Below are 24,197 nucleotides of genomic sequence, written 5' to 3' on the forward strand. Positions count from 1 at the left end.
GGGAAAGCAGGCTTATCCCTTGGTTCTGTTCTAATAACTGTTTCACTAATCCAGTAAATACAATACAAAGTATGTAACCCTTAAAATGGTTTTTGTGCATTTATTGAGAATACCGAACTGTCTTACAAAGGATCTTGTTTTTAAGAATTCCCAATAAGCTATGAATACCCAAATTGCGAAGTCAGTTATGTAATAACATGAAATTAATTACCCTGTAGTAAGAATTCAATTAAAGTAGCCCCGAAAAGGGCTTTAATACATTCCCAGAGTAAATAGATTTTAGGAGGAAATACTAATAAGGTATGTATACTAAAATCCTGAAACATGTTACGTAATAACAGACTCATCAGATATGAGATAATAACAATTCAAAGTAATTAACTGTGAAAAGAAGCTTTTGTGCATTCCCAGAGAATATTAACCTCAGCAGCGCTAGTGTTGATATATTCGTGAATAAGTCACTAACTGAAATAAGTGGATCTATTGTTTAGGAGAATACTTTTTACTTGTTTAAGCATTGTATTGGATAAATTGAGAAAACTAAAATAATTTAAATACTAAGAAATAAGCATACTGAAAATGAATGGGTTATTTCCCTTGGTGGTTATTTCCAGGAGGGAATGGGTTATTTGCCTTGGAAGCTTAAAAATCTTACCCCCACCGTTCACTCAAGCCCAAATGTTATTCCTCCCGTTGTTTACCCAAACATTTTTCCAAATCAATTTATACTTAAAACCTCCCCAGACACATAAGCAATGTGTGTGTGAAGTTTAAGAAAAACTGGTCAAGCTGTTTTGGCACAAAACGAGGACATACTGATACACAAACACACACATTTTCAGTTTTAATATGTAAGATAGAACTGAATAGTTTTTCTCATCAAGAGAGTCAATTCCATTTCAACTATTGCTGTCCTTTCCATTGTTTTTCATAACAAGAAGGCACACCATCTTAATAAATTCGGTGGTTTTATGGATAAGTGATTCCATATATGCGTTCTGTAAATAAATTTACTGAGGTAATCCCATTTTGCAACCATAGGTTTTAATCTACCTTTTTGAAAGTGTATAGAAATAAAAGTAGATGTAATAAAATTGTTTAGTTTTTACGGGGTTTTGAAACCAGTGAGTTTAAATTTCTTTTAGCAACAGCCACCTGCATGTTTTAGCAATAAAATAATTGGGTTTTTTGTTTTTGTTTTTGTGCTAAAAATATGGCCTGGTCCACTGATGGGTCTATCTTTAAAATTAGCCATGCCGCGTTGTATGACCCTTTTGGTTTTGCTCTGTGTATGTTTCCTGTTTCTTGTTCATCCTGATGAGGGGGTCATTGCAGTGATGCACTTTAGTGTAATTGAACCGCGGTGGTGAGCTCCCAAAATGGCCATTGATGTATTTGTATTGACCTTGTGGAAGTCTGTTTGCTATGAACTCTAACCTACTACCATGGTTTTAAAAATTGAACTTTGGACGTACTTTGTATGAGGGGAGTAAAAAGACTTTAAAATTTATTAATCGTTTCACAAAACATTTTTAGTCAGTTGATATTTTATTTTATCCTAGTTTATTAATTTTTTGGTAGTATGGTACATTTTAGAATTTTTATGAATTTTTAGCCTTTATATTTACATTTTGATAGGCCGTTCTATTTGGATTTTATTCGTATATATATTTTTACCTTTTGTATTTTTATGTATATGTATATTTTTTTTATATATTTAAGAACTATGGTGATATTTACATGATTAAATGTTTGAGGTATGGTGTTATATATAAAGTTGAATTTAATGTTTGTTCTGTGGCTAATGTTTCTTTATCTTGTCTCATTTACATTTGAACACTTCTTTTTGGAGTCCTATATACCTTGTTTCCATAAAAAGAGACAAATATTATTTCTTGTGTGTGTGTGTGTATATATATATATATATACACACATACATATATGCATACATACAGATATATACATATACACACACATATACATGTACACACATACATACGTACATATACATACATACAAATATATACACATATATAAAAACACATACATACATGTATATATACCTACATACATATATATAAACTCACGTCCAGATATATATATATATACAAATATATTTATGCACAAAAATAAATAGCCATATGATTACATATGTTTACAAAGTGATACAATAGATGCATATATATACATTCACATACATATACCTGCATTAACAATAAATGATATACACACATATACATACATATGAATATAGACACTTCCATAGACATACGTGTTCACATACATATAGATGCACATACCCATACATATATACATATATATATATATATATATATATATATATACAAATATACACACATGCATATACATACATCATCATCATCGTCGTTTAGCGTCCGTTTTCCATGCTAGCATGGGTTGGACGGTTCTACTGGGGTCTGTGAAGCCAGAAGGCTTCATCAGGCCCAGTCAAATCTGGCAGTGTTTCTACAGCTGGATGCCCTTCCTAACGCCAACCACTCCGTGAGTGTAGTGGGTGCTTTTTACGTGCCACCCGCACAGGTGCCCAGACAGAGCTGGCAAACGGCCACGAACGGATGGTGCTTTTTATGTGCCACCGGCACAAGGGCCAGGCGAGGCTGGCAACGGACACGAAACGGGGCGGTGCTGGCAACGGTCGCGAAACGGAAGGTTCTCTTACATGCCACCGGCACTGGTAACACATCTGCAATTTCCATTGATCGATTTCCATTCTGATCCTCACTTGCCTCAACGGGTCTTCATAAGTAGAGTTTCGACATGCCACCGGCACTGGTAACACATCTGCAATTTCCATTGATCGATTTCGATTCTGATCCTCATATATACACATATCCATATATATACACACACACACATATATCCATATATACACACTCAAACACATACATATCATAACGACATATCGATGGCATCAGATAAATACAAAACAACATATGCCCATGTATACAAGCTCTTCATTGTCAATCAGTTTTCCATTATTATATATACACATATATATATACACTTATAAAAGTATACACACTAGTAAAGATATACACAAATAAAATTTTCTAAACACATATTAAGAATAGTGTGTACAAGATAGAACACTCTCATGTCTTTCATTAAACAATTTCTTCTTAGATGTTAATATCTGATATAATTCATCTATACACAAGTTGCATCTAGTATCATTAATTTATATGAGCTAGCATGACTAAGTATCTTCTAATTTCTTACTATCCTTCAATTCCCAAATTAGTTTACTTAGACTAGTACTGTTAAACCTATCTCTATTCCTAAAGGTGTATTCATGGTTTGCTATCCGTTTTAATACAATTTTCCATAGACCCTTCGTAAAAATAATTTCTTCATTCTGAATTCACTCTACATCTATATACAATATTGCTCTGTAAACAAAAATTATTAAATAAACATTTATCCTTATATCTACAATCACAGTTTCTAGCTAGATCATTATCTGTAATATTATTACAATTTTTTCTTTTCTTTTATTATAAAAGTTGTCCAAACTTTTATTACTAAAGGAGGAGATAATTCTACACAAATTTTTAGACACTGAAAAACCTATTCTGATCCTTTTATTATTAATTATTTTATATTTATGTTCTTTATTAAAGTGCATGGATATAGATCTGTAAAATAGCTTGACCAGATTCGTTTTTATTTGTCATGCGTAAAGAATTGTAAACTAAATATAATTATCTTCTTAATATCATTGGGTGCATTTGGGTTGGCATGTGACATATATTTATTATCATTAGACCTAAGTTTATTCAAATATTTATTTTTATTCAGGGTATATTTACTACTCTTGTTCTTATTAATATTAATACTACTGTTAATCATATCATTACTATTTACAAATAAATTGGATACTTTGCCACTATTATATTCACCCACTTCATTGTCAATCAGTTTTCCATTATTATGATAAGATTTGTTGTAGTTCCCATTCTTATTACAATATACTATTCTATTCCAGTATCCTGCCTTTTTAAGAGAATCATTATAGTATTCAGCATTATTATTAAAGATTTCCTCTTAGAGGATAAATAGGAAATCATGTCTCGAGATGTTATTAACCAGAGTTCTTGTGAAAGCCTTAGGATGATTACTGTGAAAGTTGATGCATTTTAAACTACTGTTGGGTTTATGGAATGGACTGTATAGGCCAGTAACAAGGTTCAGATTTACATCCAGGTAATTAACTGAATCATGTTCATTTTCTATAGAGATAGATAGCCAAATGTTTTAAAGAAATTATGGAACTTTTTCATATATAGGTTTGTTTTTCTATTGGATTTACAATTGATCAAAAATAGTGCATTATCTCCAAAGAGACTACCTTTAATTTCTGGGAATTCATTATGGAAATGATATAGTATGCAAATACCTATTAAGTCTGTAACTTGGACAGAATCAGCTGAGCCCATGGTTATGTCAAAATAATCAGTACTGTTTTTTCTGGCCCAGTACTTGTTATCAAATAGAATGATAGACTTCCTAGCATCCAAAATAACTTTAATTTCTCTTAAACTTAGGTTAGAATTTTCCTAGCAAAAATAAGTGCACTATTTAGTACAATGGGATTAATTGAAGAATAATAATTATTAATGTCTAACTGAATGACTCTACTTCTACCTTTATTATCTAATTACTCAAACCAATTATTATCTAATTATTATCTAATTACTCAAACCAATTAATAGCTTCCTGGTTATTGGACCAGAAATATAATTTTAATGTTTCCTTAAGGAAGTTCTTACCTGGGTAAATGAAGTAAAATTATTCTAGGCAAGTATATTCCCAAACATTAAAATTAGATCTGTGGTCCAATACCCAGGAAGTCATTAATTGGTTATTGTACATGTATATCAGAAAATGTATATAAGTCGAAACAATTTGTTGGCCTTTTATGCTTTTTTAGTAATTGTCTATGTTATGTTATGTTATATTATATTCATAGTATATCATGTAATATTATAATATAAATAAATTATTGGATTGTCAATAGTATCTCTCTACTTAATTTATCTTTTTAATTGCTTTATACCAATATTTATATGGTATTCAACTGATGTATCAATCAATTGGATGTTTAACACACCCCTTTGAAGGATCTCTTTTCCTCACTTTCTTACTAAATATACACACACACACACATATATATGAAGAGACAGAGAGTAGAATGGTATATACATAGAGTAGTGTATATATGTATATACCTTGTCTGTAACAACATAAAGGGTACAAAACAATTAAAAACCAACCAAAATAAGATTTATGAAAAAAAAATCACTCACATCTGGTGTCACTTGGGTTTCATCTGCCAGAGACAACATATGATCTACAGCAACAGCTGATGTTATTAAGTTTGTGATGTCAGTACATATTGACTTCAGCATGTGTTTTATCAACACAGTCTGGACAGTTTCTGCAAATTAGAAAAGCACATGAATAGAATGATTTCATTTTTATTCTTCTGATGATAAACTATTGTATCACTTTGAATTATTAGGAGGGTGGATATTTTTAAAGCATTCTTCTTGATTTAGTGATTACTAAAAAGGTTCATGACAAGTTTCTAAAAACTTGAAAGATGGAGAATAGGAGTGTCAGGTTGATAAGATGTAAGGAAGTGCTTAGCAGTGGTTTAATAGCATTAAAAGATGACTGAAGCAACCCTCTTGAGGTACTGCTGTAAGAAATCCATGCTTCCACATCAGTCTTCTTCAAAACAACAATATTGACCACATACTAAAAACCAATTTTTATAACAGACCCATATGTGTCAGAGTTCAAACAGACCCAGTACTCAATCATCATCATCATTTAACATCCGTGTTCCATGCTAGCATGGGTTGGATGGTTTTACATGGATCCATTGAGTCAAGGCTGCATCATGCTCCACTGTCTGCTCTGGCATAGTTTCTATGGCTTCATACCTTTCCTAACATCAACTACTTTACAGTGGGTACTGGGTTCTATTTCTTATGCCAGTGGTACTACTGAGGTTGCCATGTAGCTCACAAGTCAACAAACACAGAAAGGGAGGATGCTGCCTTCATACCTTAGATAGGAGTTAAGGTATGAAGGAGGAGGTTGTGATGATTCTAAAATAGAACACATAAAAACCTGACAGTGTATCTTTCTCTACCCCATTGAAGAGATTTTGCCTAATATAATGATTTTTATAATTCCTATTTAATCTTTTTAGGCTTAATTGAAACAGCTGTGAGGAACTATGTTTGATTTTTGTAGATAATAAATTTTTATTAAATGCTATATAACCATTTTCTAATTTTCTTTTATATATCATAATCATGATCATCATCATTTAATGTCTGTTTTCCATGCTGGCATGTATTGGACAGTTTGACTGAGGTCTAGAGAGTCAGCAGCTGCACCAGGCTCCAATCTGATCTGGCAATGTTTCTACAGCTGGATACCCTTCCTAACACCATCCACTCCGAGAGTGAAGTGGGTGCTTTTTACATGTTACTTGCACAGGAGCCAGTCAGGTAGGCCTAGCATCGTACACATTTGGATGGTGCCTTTTACGTTCCACTGGCACGGGAGACAGTCAGGGGCACTGGCATCAGCCATGTTCAGATGGTGTCTATTACATGCCAAGGGCATGGGAGCCAGTCAGAAGGCCCTGGCATCGATCATGTTCGAGTAGTGCTTTTTATGTGTCACCAGCACAGGAGCCAGTCAGGGTTCACTGGCATCAGTCATATTTGGATGGTGCTTTTTATGTGCCACTGGTACAGGAGCCAGTCAGGGAACACTGGCATGGGCCACGTTTGGATGATGCATTTTATGTGCCACCGGAACAGGAGCCAGTCAGGAGGCACTGACCACAGCTACGATTTTGGTTTTACTTGACTCAACAGGTCTTCTTAAGCATATCATGTTGCCTGACACAAGGGTACTTTTAAATGGGCCGGACATGCAACACTGGCATCGACCATGGCTACAATCTCACTTTAGTTGCCAGGTCTTACACAGCATATCTCCAAAAATCTTGGTCTCCTGTCATTGCCTCTGTGAGACCCAATGTTTTAAGGTCATGCTTCACCACCTAACCCCATGTCTTCCTGGGTTTACTTCTTCCACAGTAAGGGTGTGGTACTTCCTCACACAGCTCTCCTCATCCATACATAACATATGACCATACCAGTGCAGTCGTTTCCCTTGCACCACACATTTGAGGCTTCTTATGTCCAACATTTCTCTCAGGGCACACACACTGTCGTGTATGAACAGTGACATTATACATCCAGCAGATCATACTAGCTTCATTTCTTTCAAGCCTACACATGTCCTCAGCAGTCACGGCCTATATTTCACTGCCGTGTAGCATGGTAGTTCACACACATGCATCATACAGTCTACCTTTCATCCTGAGCAAGAGGCCCTTAGTTGCCAGCAGAGGTAGGAGCTCCCTGAACTTTGCCCAGGCTATTCCTATTCTAACCGCTACACTCTCAGAGCAACCACCCTCACTATAGACTTGGTCGCTTAGGTAGTGGAAGCTATCAACTACTTCTAGTTTTTCCCTCTGGCATGTGATGGAACCTGTTGTCTGTACAACTTCAGTGTTTATTGCCCCTGTACATCTGCCACACACAAAAATTATCTTCCTGGTTAACCTTCCTTTGATATTGCTGCCCCTTTTATGTGTCCATAGCTTACACTGGGTACATTGTATGGAGTTTCTACCCATGCCTTTTCTACAGATTGAGCAGGACCATCTACTTGAAGGGGTTTCTGATTTGTCAGCCTTCCTACTTACTAAGGCTTTGGTTTTTGCTAGGTTAACTGTAAGGCCTTTCAATTCTAGACCTTACTTCCAAACCCTAAACTTTGTCTCCAGTTCTGGCAGTGAGCAAGGTCATCAGCATACAGGAGTTCCCAGGAGCAGCCTGTCTTGTATTCCTGTTATTGCCTGGAAGACTATGATGGATAAGAGGGTGCTGAGGACTGATCCTTGGTGAACCCCTACTGCTACCTGAAATTCTTCACTATACTCGTTGCTAAACCTCACCCTACTGACAGCATCTCTGTACAGGGATTGTACAGCACTTACCAATCACTCGTCTATCCCTAGTTTCCACATTGACCACCAGACAAGGGATCAGGGAACCCTGTCAAAGGCTTTCACCAAGTCAACAAAGGCCAAAGGTTTATCTTTGGCTATGTATTTCTCCTGCAGCTGCCTTACCAGAAATATAGCAACAGTGGTGCTTCTCCCTGGCACAAAAAACCAAACTGCATCTCATTTAAGCTAACTCTCTCTGTAACTTGCATCACCTGATCTAGCAATTTGATACCTCTGAAATTATTCGTATCTAAGGTGTCACCTTTACCTCTGTAGCAGTTGACTATGGTGCTGCTAAGCCAGAGATTGAGTATGACTCCTTCATGAACTACCTGATTTACGATGCAGGGGACAAGACCATAACCCACACCACCCAATATCTTAAGCATCTCAGTAGTGATTCCTGATGGGCCAGGTGCTTTCCCTGCCTTCATATCCTTAATTGCTTTATCTACCACAGTACTGTCAATTCGGGTAGCTTGTCCATCAATTGGGTCAACCTTTGGCAGACTCTCCTCCTCCTATTCATTCTCCACATTCAGCAGTCTTTCATAATGGCATTTCCAAGCCTCTTTCTTTGCAGAATCATTAAACACAAGGGCACTATCATCCATGCAGACACATTTCTCGCATATGACATCATAGTTTTCTCTCACATATTGTCTTGCAAAACACAAAATACTTCAGTACTTTGGTCCTCACATTGCTGAACATTGGTAAAATTCTTTTCTCCTACTCCCTCGGTTATATATACCTGTCTCCTAGCTTCCCTTTTGACTATCTGATACAGTCCTCTGCTACCCCCACTCTAATGGCCCTGTCTATAGTATTGTTCACCCCACCATGTTACCCTAGGTCTGGAAGGGACTTTGCACGAGCCACAGATTTAGTCTGTGGTGCTCAGCAAGCTGCCTCGCAGAAATTCCTAGCTGCCGTTTATGTCACAGGACTGTATATGTACATACATATGAATGAATGTATGTATACACTCACAAACATCTATATTATATATATACAGTTGCTGACTGGCCAGGTTGTCAGCTGGCCCAATGGCAAATGGGCCTTTTAAGCCATTAGAGTTCATATACGGGGGCCCATGTGAGTATGTAAGAAGTCCATGAAATCAAAACTTTGCTTTCAAAGAAATTATCTGAAGTCTATGAGAAAGAATAAAAATTTAGAAAATAAAAACATAGTAAACAATTAAGCAAAGCAGTTGGTCAAAGATTTCCCTAGGGAATTAATAGAAATCAAAATGTATCATACTGCAAACAGCTACTCAGTGGTGATAAAGTGTAACTAAATTTATATACATATCAATGCATATATACATACATACACACACACATATATATATATATATGTATATCGTTGTGGAACTCTGTCAGTTACGATGACAAGGGTTCCAGTTGATCTGATCAATGGAACAGCCTGCTCATGAAATTGATGTGCAAGTGGCTGAGTACTCCACAGATACATGTACCCTTAATGTAGTTCTTGGGGAGATTCAGCATGACACACAGTGTGACAAAGCTGGCCCTTCGAAATACAGGAACAACAGAAGCAGGAAGAAAGAGTGAGACAAAGTTGTGAAAGAGTACAGCAAGGTTTGCCACCAACCCTGACAGAGCATTGTGGAGCTTAAGGTGTTTTCGCTCACAACGCCTGGTCGGGGAATCAAAACCGTGATACCACACAACGCCTGGTCGGGGAATCGAAACCGCGATATCACGACTGAGTTCACTGCCCTAACCACTGGGCCATTGCACCTCCACACACACACACACATAGGCACACACAGACATATACACATGATTGTCTCCTATTCATTTTCTTAGAGGACTCTGGCTGGCATTCGGTTGAACCTAGCACTTACTAGCCTCCACAGAGCAAGCAATAAAACCAGAAGCAGATTATAATTGACGTATATTTGTATGTATGTATGTGTGATAGAGTGTATGTATGTCCATGTGTTTGTGCATGTATGTGTTTGTGTGTGTGTGTGCTTGTGAGTAAGTGTGAATGGACAGAAATTAGTTTAACAGAAAGAAGTTCAAATTTTTCTTTTCAATGCATGACTGAGCAATGACCCTGGAATTAAAGACGTGCGCACGTACACACACACACACGAACATGCATACATTGGCACTTGTAAACTTCATTCTTTCTCTGAGGCAGTGAAAAACTGGTCTTTACAAACGAACAAGTAAAAAATGTTCTAAAATGTAAATTTTGAATTTAGCTTTAATTATAAAATTACATCTCACAACAGTTAAAAACATTTTTTTTTTTTTGGCTTTTGAATTATTTGCATGTATCTTCAAATGTTTTCCATTAAATTGCAACTTTCTTTCTTTTGTCTATATTTTCGTCATTTTGTACCATTCCAATTTATCAAACATTTGAAATTACTATGGGGCAGAATAAGTAATTCTTGATTTCTTGTTATTTTCTCCCTACCTTTTTAAATCTATTACATTGCAAGTAATGCATCATTTGCTCTGTTGCATCATCTTTAGGAGTAAATTTTATACACGTACATGAATTTTGTACACGTACAAGAACCCCTGTGGTGTCAGATCTGTGGCAAGCATACAACACCATACAACAGAGGATTCCAACATCTGACAGTGAATCATCAAATGAATTTCATTGATCCTATGACGAGCCCACACTAATACAGCTGAAAACCTGTGGATGATAGCAAAATGGAGGAACAAGAAGAAGAGTGGAACTTCACGTTCACTCCTTGACACTTATTTGGTCGAGTTTATGTGGAGACAAAAATATGCTAATGGTATTGTTTTCAACAATATTATTAGTCAAATTCGTGAAGTTTACCCTGTATGAATGCTTAACTCATATTAACCCACTCTCCTCGTTTGAGGACAGCTGAAATCAATTTTTTCATATTCATGAAATAAATTTTTCAGTATGTTTTTTATCTGACAGAAATCACAAAGGAATCTGAAAATTTTTTAATTACCACTTCAAGAAATGGGAGTGGGGTGAGGAAATTGAAGACAGTTTGGCTACCAGCATTTCAAAACTTAAAGTTTATCGAAAATTTTAAAATTTGGCACAATAATGTACTCATCTTGTCAAGTGAAAACAAAGCAAATAAATTGTGGGGCAGGAATTGAAATTTAGAAAAATTTTTTTATTTGCTAAATCAATCTCCGATATTGAAAACATGAATTCAAAAAAAATTCTTTTTAAATTACTGGTTCAAAAGTAGAGTGGAATTCCAAAGAAGTACCGATTAATTTATTTTAATAGTATACAATTTTGTCAGTAAATATGTTTTCTTATACACATATACACACACCTTACATACACACACACAGAGTCTCACTTAGTTGGGTGGAGATGGGGATTTGAATTTCAAATTTTTGTTGTTGCTTAGACCCCTGTAATGTACCATGCATGTGTTACTTCCGTATCATCATTCCATAAAATGTGCTTATGGGAAAAAAGTTATGGAAAAACATCAATACATGTGAGTGACAAGGAAATGAGGATGTGCAAGAAACAAGAGCCAAATCGCCCTTAAATCACACACCCTTCCGTTTGAAAATATTTACATCTTTTTTTTTTACCGAAAAGGCTTCTCTCATGGGTTTTAAGTGTGTAGTGCCAAAAAAATTTACCAATATCAACCAGGAGGATAGGGCTGAGGTGAGAAGGAAAATTATGAATTTTCAAAAAAATTTTTCATAATCCGCCCCCACCGACACATCACCTCGAAAAATCCGTCAAAACAGAGAAAATTAGACCTAATGAGGGCGTCCTGATCCGAAACTCCACCTCAATAATTTCTTCTTAACTGCATGATGGATAAAAATATATTGATTTTCATTTTTTTACCTACAAATTCAGGCATCAAAAGTATAAAGAGCAGAAATAATGCAGACACAAAAGGGTTTAAATATTTACTTTCAAGAATTATTGCTCGTTGTCACACCATTTCTTGAAGAAAAAATGATGATATAAGGTTGTGAGGGTGAATAATACTATTTATCTGGTGGGCCCCCTTAGTCTCCTGGCACCCAATATTTTTAGACCCAGTCCACCACTGTGTGTGTGTGTATATATATATATCCCTTTCATTATTTTAAAATTCACATTATATATATATATATCCCGTTCATCATTTTAAAGTTCATGTTCTTTTCATATATATATATATATATATATATATATATATACATACGTGTGTGCAAACACACACACACACATATGCAGGGTGTCCCAAAAAATGTATACAAGCAATGAATAGTTATAAACTGAGTGTCTAGGAATACATTTCATTTTCAAAATTTAATAGAATTTACAGACTTACTTAATTTTTTAATAAATGCCTGTTTTTACACTGATGACCATTCTGATCCAGGAACTTGCTAATAATGCAAGGCAATAGAATTGCAAGCATCAAGAAACATTTTGTTCGGTATTTGTGCACATTCTTGTTCAATGGCTGCCCTCAATTTGTCAACTGTTACCAGTTTTGTACCATAAACTTTACCTTTTAAGCATCCCCATGAAAATATAAAAAAAGTAAGGCAAGTGGTGTAAGGTCTGGTGAACACAGTAAATCTACTGAACCTCTTTATCAAATTCACCAGTTTTGCAAAACCTTATTAAGACAGGCCCTTAAGATAGGTCCTATGCTAGTGGAGAAATTGTGAGTAATTAAACACCATATTTTCAAAGTCCTCTTGAATACTTGGCATGGCTGATTGTCACAGCAAGTTCAAGTAAATGGAACCAGTTATAGTATCATCAAAAAAGAATGAGCCAATTAATCCTTTTGATGATAAGCCACACTATACTATAACTTCTGGTAAATTAACGTGATGCTCCTCCATAATATGTGGATTCCCAGGTTCTCTGTAGGTGCAACTGTGGAAGTTAGTTGAGCCATTTCCTTTGAATGTAGCCTCTTCACTCCAAACAATCTTTGTTGAAAAGTGTGCATCTGCTACATGTACTGTCAAGTACAACTTGCAAAATTTTGGTTTGATTTATCTTTGTTGAGAGCATGGACTATTTTTGGAATGTAACTTTTCCAATGACAGCAATTCAAACAGATGCTTGATTTTCAAATTCCTGGCTCATGAGTTGCTTCCTACACAGATTTTCTTGAAGTTTGGTGTTTCAAGTACCCTTTATTGTTTTGCGAGGTTTTTCAATGTCTGCAGTTTTCTGAATTGTTTCTTGTAGACATTCTGAATAGATCCACCTTCTTCAAACTTCTCTCTAATTCAAGTGATGATAAGTTGTGAATCTGTTTGAAACTCCCTAAATAATCAGTGTACTTTATGTTTACAAATTTTCAGGAACACCTGAAGAAAATTTCCTTTGTCCAAAGCTTATTTTGGTCCCTTTCATTCTTTCTAAAACATTAAATTGAAAAAGAAGTGAAAATGACTTTTCAGATGTTAAAGCATGCATAGATTTTAGGGGATGTACGCGCGCGTGCGTGCATGTGAAAACTGTAAAACTGAAAGGAAACAGACATAGTCAATGTCATTGTTTTGTTGCTGTACTTTTATTTTTATCATTATTATTATTATGATTATCATTCTAACCTGAGAACAGTTTTATTCCTTTCTCAATCAGTAGTATATTCATCCACATTCCGCAAACTTTCTCTTGCAACTCAGCAAATGTCTTTTTTCTGGCTGATGTCGAACCAATGCCAGTTGATTCAAAAAACACAGTTTTGGCCATTTCTTGGTATTCTTGTGAAAGTGGTCTAGAAAATAATAAAACAATCAATTGAGTAGTTAGGTCTTTAAGAGATGTATTAAGGATCATAGGAGTAGCAGTAGTGACTGTTTAGCCTAAGAACAGTCCTGATAAAATTATAGGTTCAATCAAATGTAATAGGGGCAGAAGAATAACAGGAAGGTTAATGGTGAAAGTTTTTGTATGTGGAAGATGCATTGGTGCCATAAAGTCCAAAGTCACACAGAAAATTGATTTTCTGAAATACCATGGAGGCTCCCATGAGGTATTAGATAATTTGTTACCTAGGTAACCTAATTATCAGTGGAGAAGGATGTTCTGAAGATGTAGTTGCTAGAATAAGACTAGGATGGAGAAAGTTTATGAGAGCTATAATCTTTGTTGGCAACAAAATGTCTATCTGCCTCTCCTAGAGAGAGGAATATTGTATGATGCCTGTGTATGTACAGTAGCAAGACACAGGCCCTGACTGCAGAGGACATGCAGAGACGAGAGGAATGAAATGAGTATGTTTTATTGGATGTGCAATATTAGCATGCATATACAACAAAGCACAGATGTATTGAGAGAAAAGTTAGAAATAAGAGAAATCAGATGCAGCAGATCTGTGTTGGTTTGGTTGTGTGATGCATATGGATAAGTACAGTTGCATGGAAGAGGGAGACCCAGGAAGACATGGAATGAAGTACTGAAGGCTGATTTCACATCTCACAATCCTGAGCCTTATGGAGATGACAAAGGACCAAGATGATTGGTGTTTTGCTGTGCTCAAGAAGACCCAACTATAACAGCATATATGGTACCCTAAAACCGCTTGGCTATGTTTGTAAACAGAAGGCCTTGTACCCTTCTTCTTTTCCCTCTCTAAGATATGTTAAAAATTCCCCATCTATGGTACTACTTGGCTTCTGTATTTACCTGGGAGTAGAATCAACACATATTATATCCTGTCCTGTTCCTAACAGTTTGCCCACACTATTTCAACAAATCACCTTCTTTCTGTGCCTTCATCCACTGCTATACTCCATTTTAAACGCTTCTCTTATCTGCTATCATTCTCAATGCTTTCTTATATCTACCATGAAACCCCACTTATTATAGTCCCTTATGTATCCCTATATCTTAGAGGCCCTGGAAGAATTTCAAATATGCTACCTTTTAAAAGGTATATCAGCCATGACCATCCTATCTCTCTTCCACGAACAATGCATCAAGAGATACATTATTTAACATGTTCTCTTCTAAGACTATACAGTATGATTTCTAGCATTCTGAGTGCATATTGGTATTGTGTGTGTGTGTGCGCATGCACGTGCGTGTGAACATTCTACTCTACCTCCCCAACAATAGTCTTATAAAAAGATACCAAAATGTTGAATTTTAGTGTTAAAATAAGGTTCCATGAGGATACAGGTGACCAGGCTCCTGTAAATTACTGGTACTCGAGTTATTGATGTTCAGCCTAAGATTGGCTCTTATTCAAAGGCATCCCAGCTGTGACTATTCTATCTAAGCAGTCCCCTTTGTATGATTTGAGAGAGATTTTATTGCTATGTCTACCAAATCCAGTGAACATGGAAAGGTTCTCACAGAGGCCATTTGGTATTTAGGTTATGAACAAAAGAAAGAAAGAAATGTGTAGTTAACATTTGTGTGATTTGAACTCAGAATATACAGAAATGTAAATGTCAGGCACTTTGTCTAGAGCCTTACTGATTTCACAATTCACTGCCTTTAACATGTCAAAATATTGCAACATAACTGAAAACACTACAATTCCAGATAAAAACAAATGATGATGTGGAGGAGGAAGAGGTAGAGAGTGAGAAGACATACCTGTATAACTGTGTAGCAATCTCCGTAACGAGTTCTTCTGGGGAATCAAGCAATTTCTTTTCTTTCTTCAGGATTTCTTCAATTTCATCAATTTCCATGAAACTTAATGTTTTGTGTTGTCCAGACACCTCTTCATCAGAATCTTCATTACCACCTTTACTGCTGCCACTAGTACAATATTTCTTTTTTGTTACTTTAGTTTTTACCTCCCGAGCCTGAGAACTACTAGCACCACCACCACCACCACCACCTTTGCTGCCACCTATGCAGTGTTAAAAAAATATTAAGTTTTGATATTTAAAGGCCTAACTGAAAATATGTCAGCCTAGGTTTTTAACTTAAGGCACAGCTAACTGGATCTTTAATTCAAGATATATGTACACACACACACACAAACACACAAGGTGTTCAGACAAAGTTTGACAGTTTGTATAAAAGGAAAAGAAAATTCAATATCCCATCCAAAAATAAAAGTATTTTAAGAAATCAAAAAATATCAACTAGATTATGACTGGGAAATAACAGTTTACACAAAGTAGCCTTCCTCAGCTTCCACCATAGCCTCAAGATAACTCTGGAACCTAGTGTAGGCATTTCTCACTGTGTCTGGCCACTGGCTTGACCTTGGTGTTGCAGGTAGAGTGGTTGGTATCTTTCTCAACTGCACCCACACACAAAGTAATTCATGGGATTACAATAAGCGGAATTAGGAGGTCAGAAATTTGGGCTGGCAAAGTTGTAGAAATTCTCTGACAACTACTTCTGACTCTTTCTGGCAGTATGGCTAAGAGCTGAAACCTGTCACACATATGGTCTTCAAACAGCAACCCTCTCCAACCAGTGTTTGACCAGTCTCCAGCAGCTTCACATAGCCTTCTGAATTGAGCCTAAGACTCTGTTCAAAGATATGAAGCAGCACAATGTCACTCCCACTAGAGAAACACCCAAAGACCACCACAGATTGGAGGAATTTGGTTTTCATTATGCATGAGACATCAAATGGATTTTAGGCAAGCTACATTGTGGTTTTGTCTTAGAAAAGTAATCATTTACTTCAAGCATAGTTTTGTGGCCCCAGGAAAGGAACCACTGGTTATTGTTGCAACCTGATATAAGGAACCTTTTACTATAGTCATTGTGGCCATGGGTAACAAATCTTTTACTAACATCGTTGAGATGTGATCACAGGTAACAAATATTTTACTATAAGTCATAGTATTTTAGTACTGGCTAAGGAATCACAGTGTTGTGGCTCTGCATAAGGAACATTTTACTACTATTGTCATGGTTTTGTGAAAGAAACATTCTTATATTGTGGTTCTAGTAAGACACCTTTAACTACATTCATTGTATTGTGGGTCTGAGAAAGGAAGCTTTAAATTCTGTGACCCAGAGTGAAAGAATATCTTATAAATAGTCATTGTATTGTTGTCCATTGCAACTAACCTTTTACTACATTCATTATGATCTGGTCATGGGTAAAGAATATTTTACAACAGTCATGGGTTGTGACCCCAGGAAAGGAATCTTTTAATCCTTTTCTTGCCATATTTTCATCGATAAACACTGTTTTAGTTTCAATTAATTTTGAAAATAATGAAGGTAAAGTAACTTTGTTGTTATGAAGCTGAAGTTTGGAAAATAAATCAATATGAAATTTTAAGGCAATGTTTTGAATTTAAATTACCTTAAAACAGAAAGATTTTACTACGGAAAGTAGGGTGCTCTCAGACAGTTTGATATCAAAAAGGTTCATCAAGTCATTGTATTGCAGCCCTGAGTAATGAACCTGTTACAATAGTTATTGTGTTGTGGCCCCAGGCAAGGATATGTACTAGCCATTGTGTAGTGAGCCTGAGAAAGGAACTACTTACTAGAAGCATTGAGTTACGTAGCTGCATAAGGAACCTTTCAGTACATTCATAGTGTTGTGACTATGGGTAGGTAACATTTATTAGTCACTGTTTCGTATCTTTACAGTGATTGTGTTGTGGTAAAGAACCTGTTACTACAGTCATGGTGTTGGACTCCTGGGTATGAAACTTACTGCAGTCATCAGGTTGCAGTCTTGAGTAAAAGAAACTTTAAATTTTGTCAATATTTTGTGTCCTTCAGTCTTACAGTGATTGTGTTAGATTCCTAGGTATGGAAATTCATAAAACCGTCATTTACTACAAACATTGAATTGGGCCACAAGGTTAAAGCACATTTTATTAAAGCCAATATGTTGAGGCCATGAGTAAAGGTACTTTGAATTAGTCACAGTGTTGTGAACCTGAGTAAGGAAACTTTTACAACAGTTGTGTCTCTGGGTAAGAAACCACTTACAACAGTCAGTATTGACACCTTGAGTAAGGACCTTTTACTATAGTGATGTGATATGGAACATTTCACCAAACTGATAGTGTTGTGGCTATGGAGAAAGAACTTTTTACCAGTCATGTTATTGTGAGCTTAGATAAGGAATCTTTTACTAATGTCTGACTGAGAAAAAAAAACCAAAGTACTGCACATTTATGGGATTAATAATAGAAAGGGAATCAATCAACATCCAATAAATACACAATCAATTAATTGGGGAAAATATACGTAAAACATTGAAAACAGAGCATTATTCAATATAATGAAACACACCTTTTTTCTTTCTACTATCTCTTTTGTCTTCTTTAACTTCATTATTTTTCATACTGCTTCCAAGTTTCTTAGCAACCTTAAACACGGCAGTGTTAGATTTGGAATCCTGACAACATAAAATGCAATAAAATCATGATTCATTTTATATTTTTATTTATAATCTGTTTTTATTCACTTCTGAATGTCCAGACAATTTCATATTTCAAACTATATGTGTTTTGCTTCATTTGTATATTTGGATTCCTGAACACTGCAGATTAAACAGATTTTCAAATCTTAGAAAATATTTTTCTATTATGAAATGTTTCATTGGGTGGAAGTTGACATATGCCTTCTGCTATTGAGAAATTGAGAAATTTTGAAATAATTTTATTTAAGAAATGAAGTAAAAATTTATAATAGCTTTTAAAAAAAGTGGACAGATTCACTAACAGGAATTAAACAAGATATCTAAATACTTCAAACAAACCAAAACAATTCATTTTTCCCTTACACATAAAAGTTTTTAATCTGAGTGCTAAAATTTGTTTTTCCTTGGTTTATCAACACATGCATGTGGTTCAATTCCATTAGGTGAATCTGTCCACATTCTTCCCCTCTAAGGCATACTTTATCTGACATTTTACGAGTTATATATTTATCGGTTATTTATACTTATAAGTAGAACGAATCAGTGTATTCAAATAAAAAATGCTGTGATTAATGTCTGATGGAGTTATCTCCCCTTATATCAATGTCCACTTGGCATTTTCTAAATGAGAACCGAAATCAGCTCCATACACAGTACTGGGGTTGATATAATCAACTAAACCCTTTCATCTATGGTCGTACTGAGACAAGGCTATGGTCTAATGAAAAAAAAATATCTTCTACCTTGATGGCTTTATTCCTCATAAGTTCTGAGAAAGGAATTTTACATTCTGATACCAGTTTGTTGCTGACAGCAATGGAATCACAGCAGATGAAGGCATTGGAAGATTTTGAAAGAATTATTGACAGTAACTGTTTGATATCATCTACATTGAATACTGATGGTACTAGCATCTGAAATAGCAGAAAATGGAGAAATTAAATATATAAAGGATAGGAGATAAGACAAGACAAGCAATGTTTTGTTTTAGATTGATCAATCAATTGGTGAGCAGACGACTGGACAGACAGATGGATCTCGATTGGTTTCTGTTATGAGGATTCAGTGGTTTGATCAACTGAATTACTTGTTCACTGAATTAGCATTTAAGTGGCTGAGTATTTCACAGACACATGTACCCTTAATGTAATTCTCAAGTAGAACCAGCATAACTTTGAATTATAGGCATGCTCCATCAGAAGGATTTCTATAAAGTTTCCATCTACTTAGTTTCACTCATAAGATATAGATCAAACCAAGGCAATAAAAAATGGCATTTCCCAAGATGTCCTGCATTGGACATCTTGAAACCCAGGATTTTATGATATGAAGCAAACTTCTTAACCATTCAGACATATTTGTGCGTGCGTGTGGTGAGGATTCATATAAGTACCTTAATGTTCTACATTAGAAATAATTTTAGTTTCAACATTCAATGTGGTCCGAAAGCTTAAAGAAGCATGTTGCTTTGCTTAGCTTAACAGCTAAGGAGAAACAATTGAAAATTACTGTTGGAAAGGATTTAAATGAGGGAGGATCACAAGGATTGGAGAGAAAACATGATAAGCAATGCCATAAAATCATCATCATCATCATCTATTTATACAAAGAAATGAAAGAATATTTTGTTTTAGAATTAATTCTAGTTTCACTAAAATAGCAATCTATGTATTATACTTAATGTATGAATACTGACCAGCTACTGCAGCATTTGTCCTTAGATCACATCTTTTATGGACTTGCTGTGTTAAAAGCACAATATCAGGAGACACAAAAATCCATCCTGTGCTCTTTTTGTTGATTTTACTAAATATAGCAAGTCTTATCAATGCAGACAAACACCGGTCTCTTTGGAGTCTGTTTGATCATATATATTGGGTCATCCCATAAATAATGTGGTTCTTTATACTTCCTTTATTTTTCAAAATTAAGATAAACAAAGTTCTTTTTTAATCTAAAATATACTCTCCTTCATTTTCTACAATGCTCTTCCATCTATCTGGTAGGCTTGCAATGCCCTTCTTCCAAAATTCACTTGTCTGTGATGGAAAATATCCTCCAGTACTGTTCTGACCTCTTCTACAGAATTCATATTTTTTCTGTCCAAATGATTTTGACGATTGCAGAATAAATGATAATCAAATGGACAATGTTTGATAAATATGGTGGGTGGGGCACTGTTTCCCATTCTAACTGCTCCAGCTTTTGGAATGTCATCCTCGTTGTATGTGGCCAAGCATTATCCTGATGAAAGAACACCTTCCATCTTGAAATCAAAGATAGTTGTTTTCCTTCTAGTGCTGCCCGCAGCAGATCTCCTTTGTTATTGTTGGGTTTGGGTTTAAAAGTTCAAAGTGAACTAAAACTTTCATATTCCACCAAACAGATAACAACACCTTACATGGGTGAAGGCCTTCTTTAGTCTGAGGTGCCGAATTTTCTCCTTTCCCTACCAGCTGACTTCAGTGCTTGACATTCTTAAAGAGAACCCAGTTCTTGTCACCAGTCACTATTTGGTCCAAAATAGGCTCATTCATGAGACATGAGAACAAAGAATCGCACACATTCACACTCTGTGCATGATTAGACTCGGAACGTTTGTGAGGAACCCACTGATCCAATTTGCTGGCTTTTCTGATGGTACACAGGTGTCAATGACTGGTTGAATGATCAAATTCAAGCTTCTCTGCTAATTCCTCAACAGTTACAATGGGATTTTGTTCCACCAGTGTTTTGCATGGCATCCTTGTCAAGCTCTACAGATCTTCCAGAACAAGGCTCGTCTTCTAAGCTGTAGTTTTCAGCATGGAATTTCTTGAACCACTGTTGACACTAGCTTATGCTTATTGTCCAATCCCCATATACTGCATTAATATTCCTCACACTTTCTGTTGCTTTATTTGAAAAAATAACTGTTAAAATTGAACTGCACTCTTTGAAACTTGTACTAAGAATAGGGACAAGGTAAAACTATCTTTTATAAGCAAGTTGATGCAGGTAGTTTATCCCATCCCCCTCCTACTTTTAGTTTATGCAATTGAAAAAAACTGCATTATTTATGGGATGACCCAATACATATATATAATTCATTTATAACAATGGAACTTGAAGCACATACAGCTATAAATAATAACTTGTAGACATTGGGTTAAAAAACTTTTTGGAAAGGAAAAGTTGAAAGTTGCTTATGGGACACAAATACACATCATGTTTTTAATTTTTTTTTCTTTGAAAGGGTTTTGTAATCCAGTGTTATTTACAGCTTTATCTTTTTTGAGCTCTACTGTTAAAAAATTATTCTGTGTCTCTTGAAGTTTTTAGATTCTTATGATATTAGCAATTATATATTTATATATGTAAATGTATACACACATATGGTTACACATCATTGCTACTTGTAACAAAAAGCCATATAAATAATTAAATCCATAATGTAGATTAGAAAATAATAATTACCGATATATCTATCCATGATCCATCATTTAAAGCTTCTTCAACACTGGCTTCAACCTGTTCCTTAAGTGAGACACTCACACAACAAGTGGATAAATATATCAGCTGTTCATCTTTAAACTTTTTCTTCACAAAGTCTTTTGCATTGGTGATGCCAAGTCGAGCCAAATTGTCATATTCTACAGCAGAACCAAATCGAAAATATTTCTCAATTCAAAACTAAATTTTAAGCAGAAAATATGTTTACTCCCTCTAGCATGCCTAACTATCAACACCACCATAACAACACTTTTATAAGTCAAAAATATAAGTGATTTCTGTTTGGTCATTTGATGTGTTCCATAATACAGATAAATCTCTCTGAAAAAACATTCTGACATAAACTTTAAAAATACAATTGTTCAATACACGCCAGAAATGTTTGAACCGAGAAAAGAACTACATCACATATGCTAGTAGAGTTAACAGAGAATGTGAAAAGTTCAAACTAGATAAATTAACGCCAGATATGTTCAAGTGCCTGATATTTACTCAGGGACTAACGGCAGAAAAAGACACAGAAGTAAGAACAAGAATTCTCGCTAAGCTGGAATAAAACCAAGTGTCAGAAGAGTGTGAAAGAATAGTAAATTTAAGACACAACTTCAGAGAAAATTGAACATAGACACTGCTCCCAAGTGAAATAAGTGCATCAGAAAATACTGATATGGAGGTCAGTTCGGAAACTGAGTGCTACAACCCACTTTTGTGATTTGGCGTCAGGAAGACGGGTAGACCTTTTGTCCTGTCGGCTTTTGGGGAGGTTTATGTATTCGGAAGAGACCTTTGGCCCTGTTCCGGTCAAGGAAAGTTTGAGAAACCACCCCTTTAAAATGCGACGCGCTGTGAGCTTGGGGTCAGTTGGAGTCAGTCGTCAGTCGGGAACAGAGCGAGTCGGCAGTTGGCAACGGGGCAGTTTTGGCCAGAGACAGGAGTGATACGGACGGTCAGCCAAGAAGGTGGCGATGGCGAAGGCAACTACATCGTTGAGAAAGACAGACAGACAGTGAGAGGACTGAGAGCAAGAGAGAGGGATTACAGCAGATAGAAGGCAGTGGCTATTATGGTAGGAGTTTCTGAAATTGTTGCAGACTGGAAAGAAACGTTCAGTAAAGTTTTGTTTGTGTCTTTTGGTTGTTGTATTTTGATGTGAAATGTAAAAGAAAGAATTGATGTGTTAAAAAAAAGGGGAAAGAACTGTGAATTAAGGAAAAGCGGAAGAAAAGAAATGAGATTGTGAAAAGAACATTGTGAAAAGAATTGTGTTGTTAAGTTGTGTTAAAGAAAAAAAGAAAGAGAAAGACTTTAATGTATCGTGAACATTATTTGATTGAACTGTTCTGATTTGTCTCTGTGCACGCTTTGATTTTGTTGATTCTGCTGCATGTATTTTCTTTGATGTATTTGATGTTGTAATGATTGTTATAAACTGTTTTTAAAAGTAAGCCAATTGCCTTCCGCCGTCTCTCTGTATCTCTTCCTGCTGTTGTTGTTGTTGTTGTTCTCTCCGGTCGCCGGTTGCTGAGTTCGCTGCCATCCCCACCACCATTTTCTCTGTGGCGGATTCCGTTCGACTGAGCCTGGTCAATCGTCGTCGCTCGACTTAGTAGGGTCCTGGGTTCGAGTTGAGCGACGGCAGGTTCGTAACAATACAAAACAGAATAGAAATTAAGTGTGTACTAAAATACAGTACAAACAGGACAAAAGTCAAGAAACAAACCCATGTTTGCATGTAGAGGATTACACCTGAGAAAAAAACAGCACATTTAAGAAAGCGGAATGTTTCCATTGTGGACAAATTGAAAATGTAAAAGCACACTGTAAAACCAAACGAAGGAAAAAGAATAAACAAGATATCGAAAGAAAATAGTAATGTGACAAAGCGGAAATTCATAAATGTGAAAATTAAAAATATAAGAGTAAAAATGCAGTTAGACAGTGATATTACTACTGTGAATGAAGAAACTTGGAAGTATATTGGTAAGCTGAAATGAAGTAAATCTACAAAAGCAACACATGGTGTTATGGGTAAAAGATTGTATTTTGTCTGTGAATTTGTGTGTAATGTGACATTTCATGACCAAATGTAAAAGGCAAAAATATATGTGTTAAAAAATTCAGTTAATCTATTCAGCACAGAGTGGATGGAATTGTTCAAATTTGTGGAATATGCCCATAAGTGTTTTGTGTGGGAATATAGTCAGT

The 24,197-nt window shown here is 35.6% G+C and overlaps 1 protein-coding gene across 1 annotated transcript in view; it reads right to left on the bottom strand.

Moving 5' to 3' along the window:
- LOC115210272 (E3 UFM1-protein ligase 1) overlaps positions 1-24,197 on the bottom strand; it is a 120,251-nt gene that overhangs the window by 56,003 nt on the left and 40,051 nt on the right. The window contains exons 8-13 of the mRNA XM_029778763.2: positions 21,957-22,132; positions 19,244-19,414; positions 18,371-18,476; positions 15,737-15,998; positions 13,741-13,907; positions 5,349-5,479 (exon numbers count right to left, since the gene is read on the bottom strand). Coding sequence (XP_029634623.1) covers positions 5,349-5,479; positions 13,741-13,907; positions 15,737-15,998; positions 18,371-18,476; positions 19,244-19,414; positions 21,957-22,132 — 1,013 coding nt within the window. The remainder of the gene's footprint in view (positions 1-5,348; positions 5,480-13,740; positions 13,908-15,736; positions 15,999-18,370; positions 18,477-19,243; positions 19,415-21,956; positions 22,133-24,197) is intronic.

Source organism: Octopus sinensis, linkage group LG4, assembly GCF_006345805.1.
Source record: "Octopus sinensis linkage group LG4, ASM634580v1, whole genome shotgun sequence".
NCBI classification, from domain to species: Eukaryota; Metazoa; Mollusca; class Cephalopoda; order Octopoda; family Octopodidae; genus Octopus; species Octopus sinensis.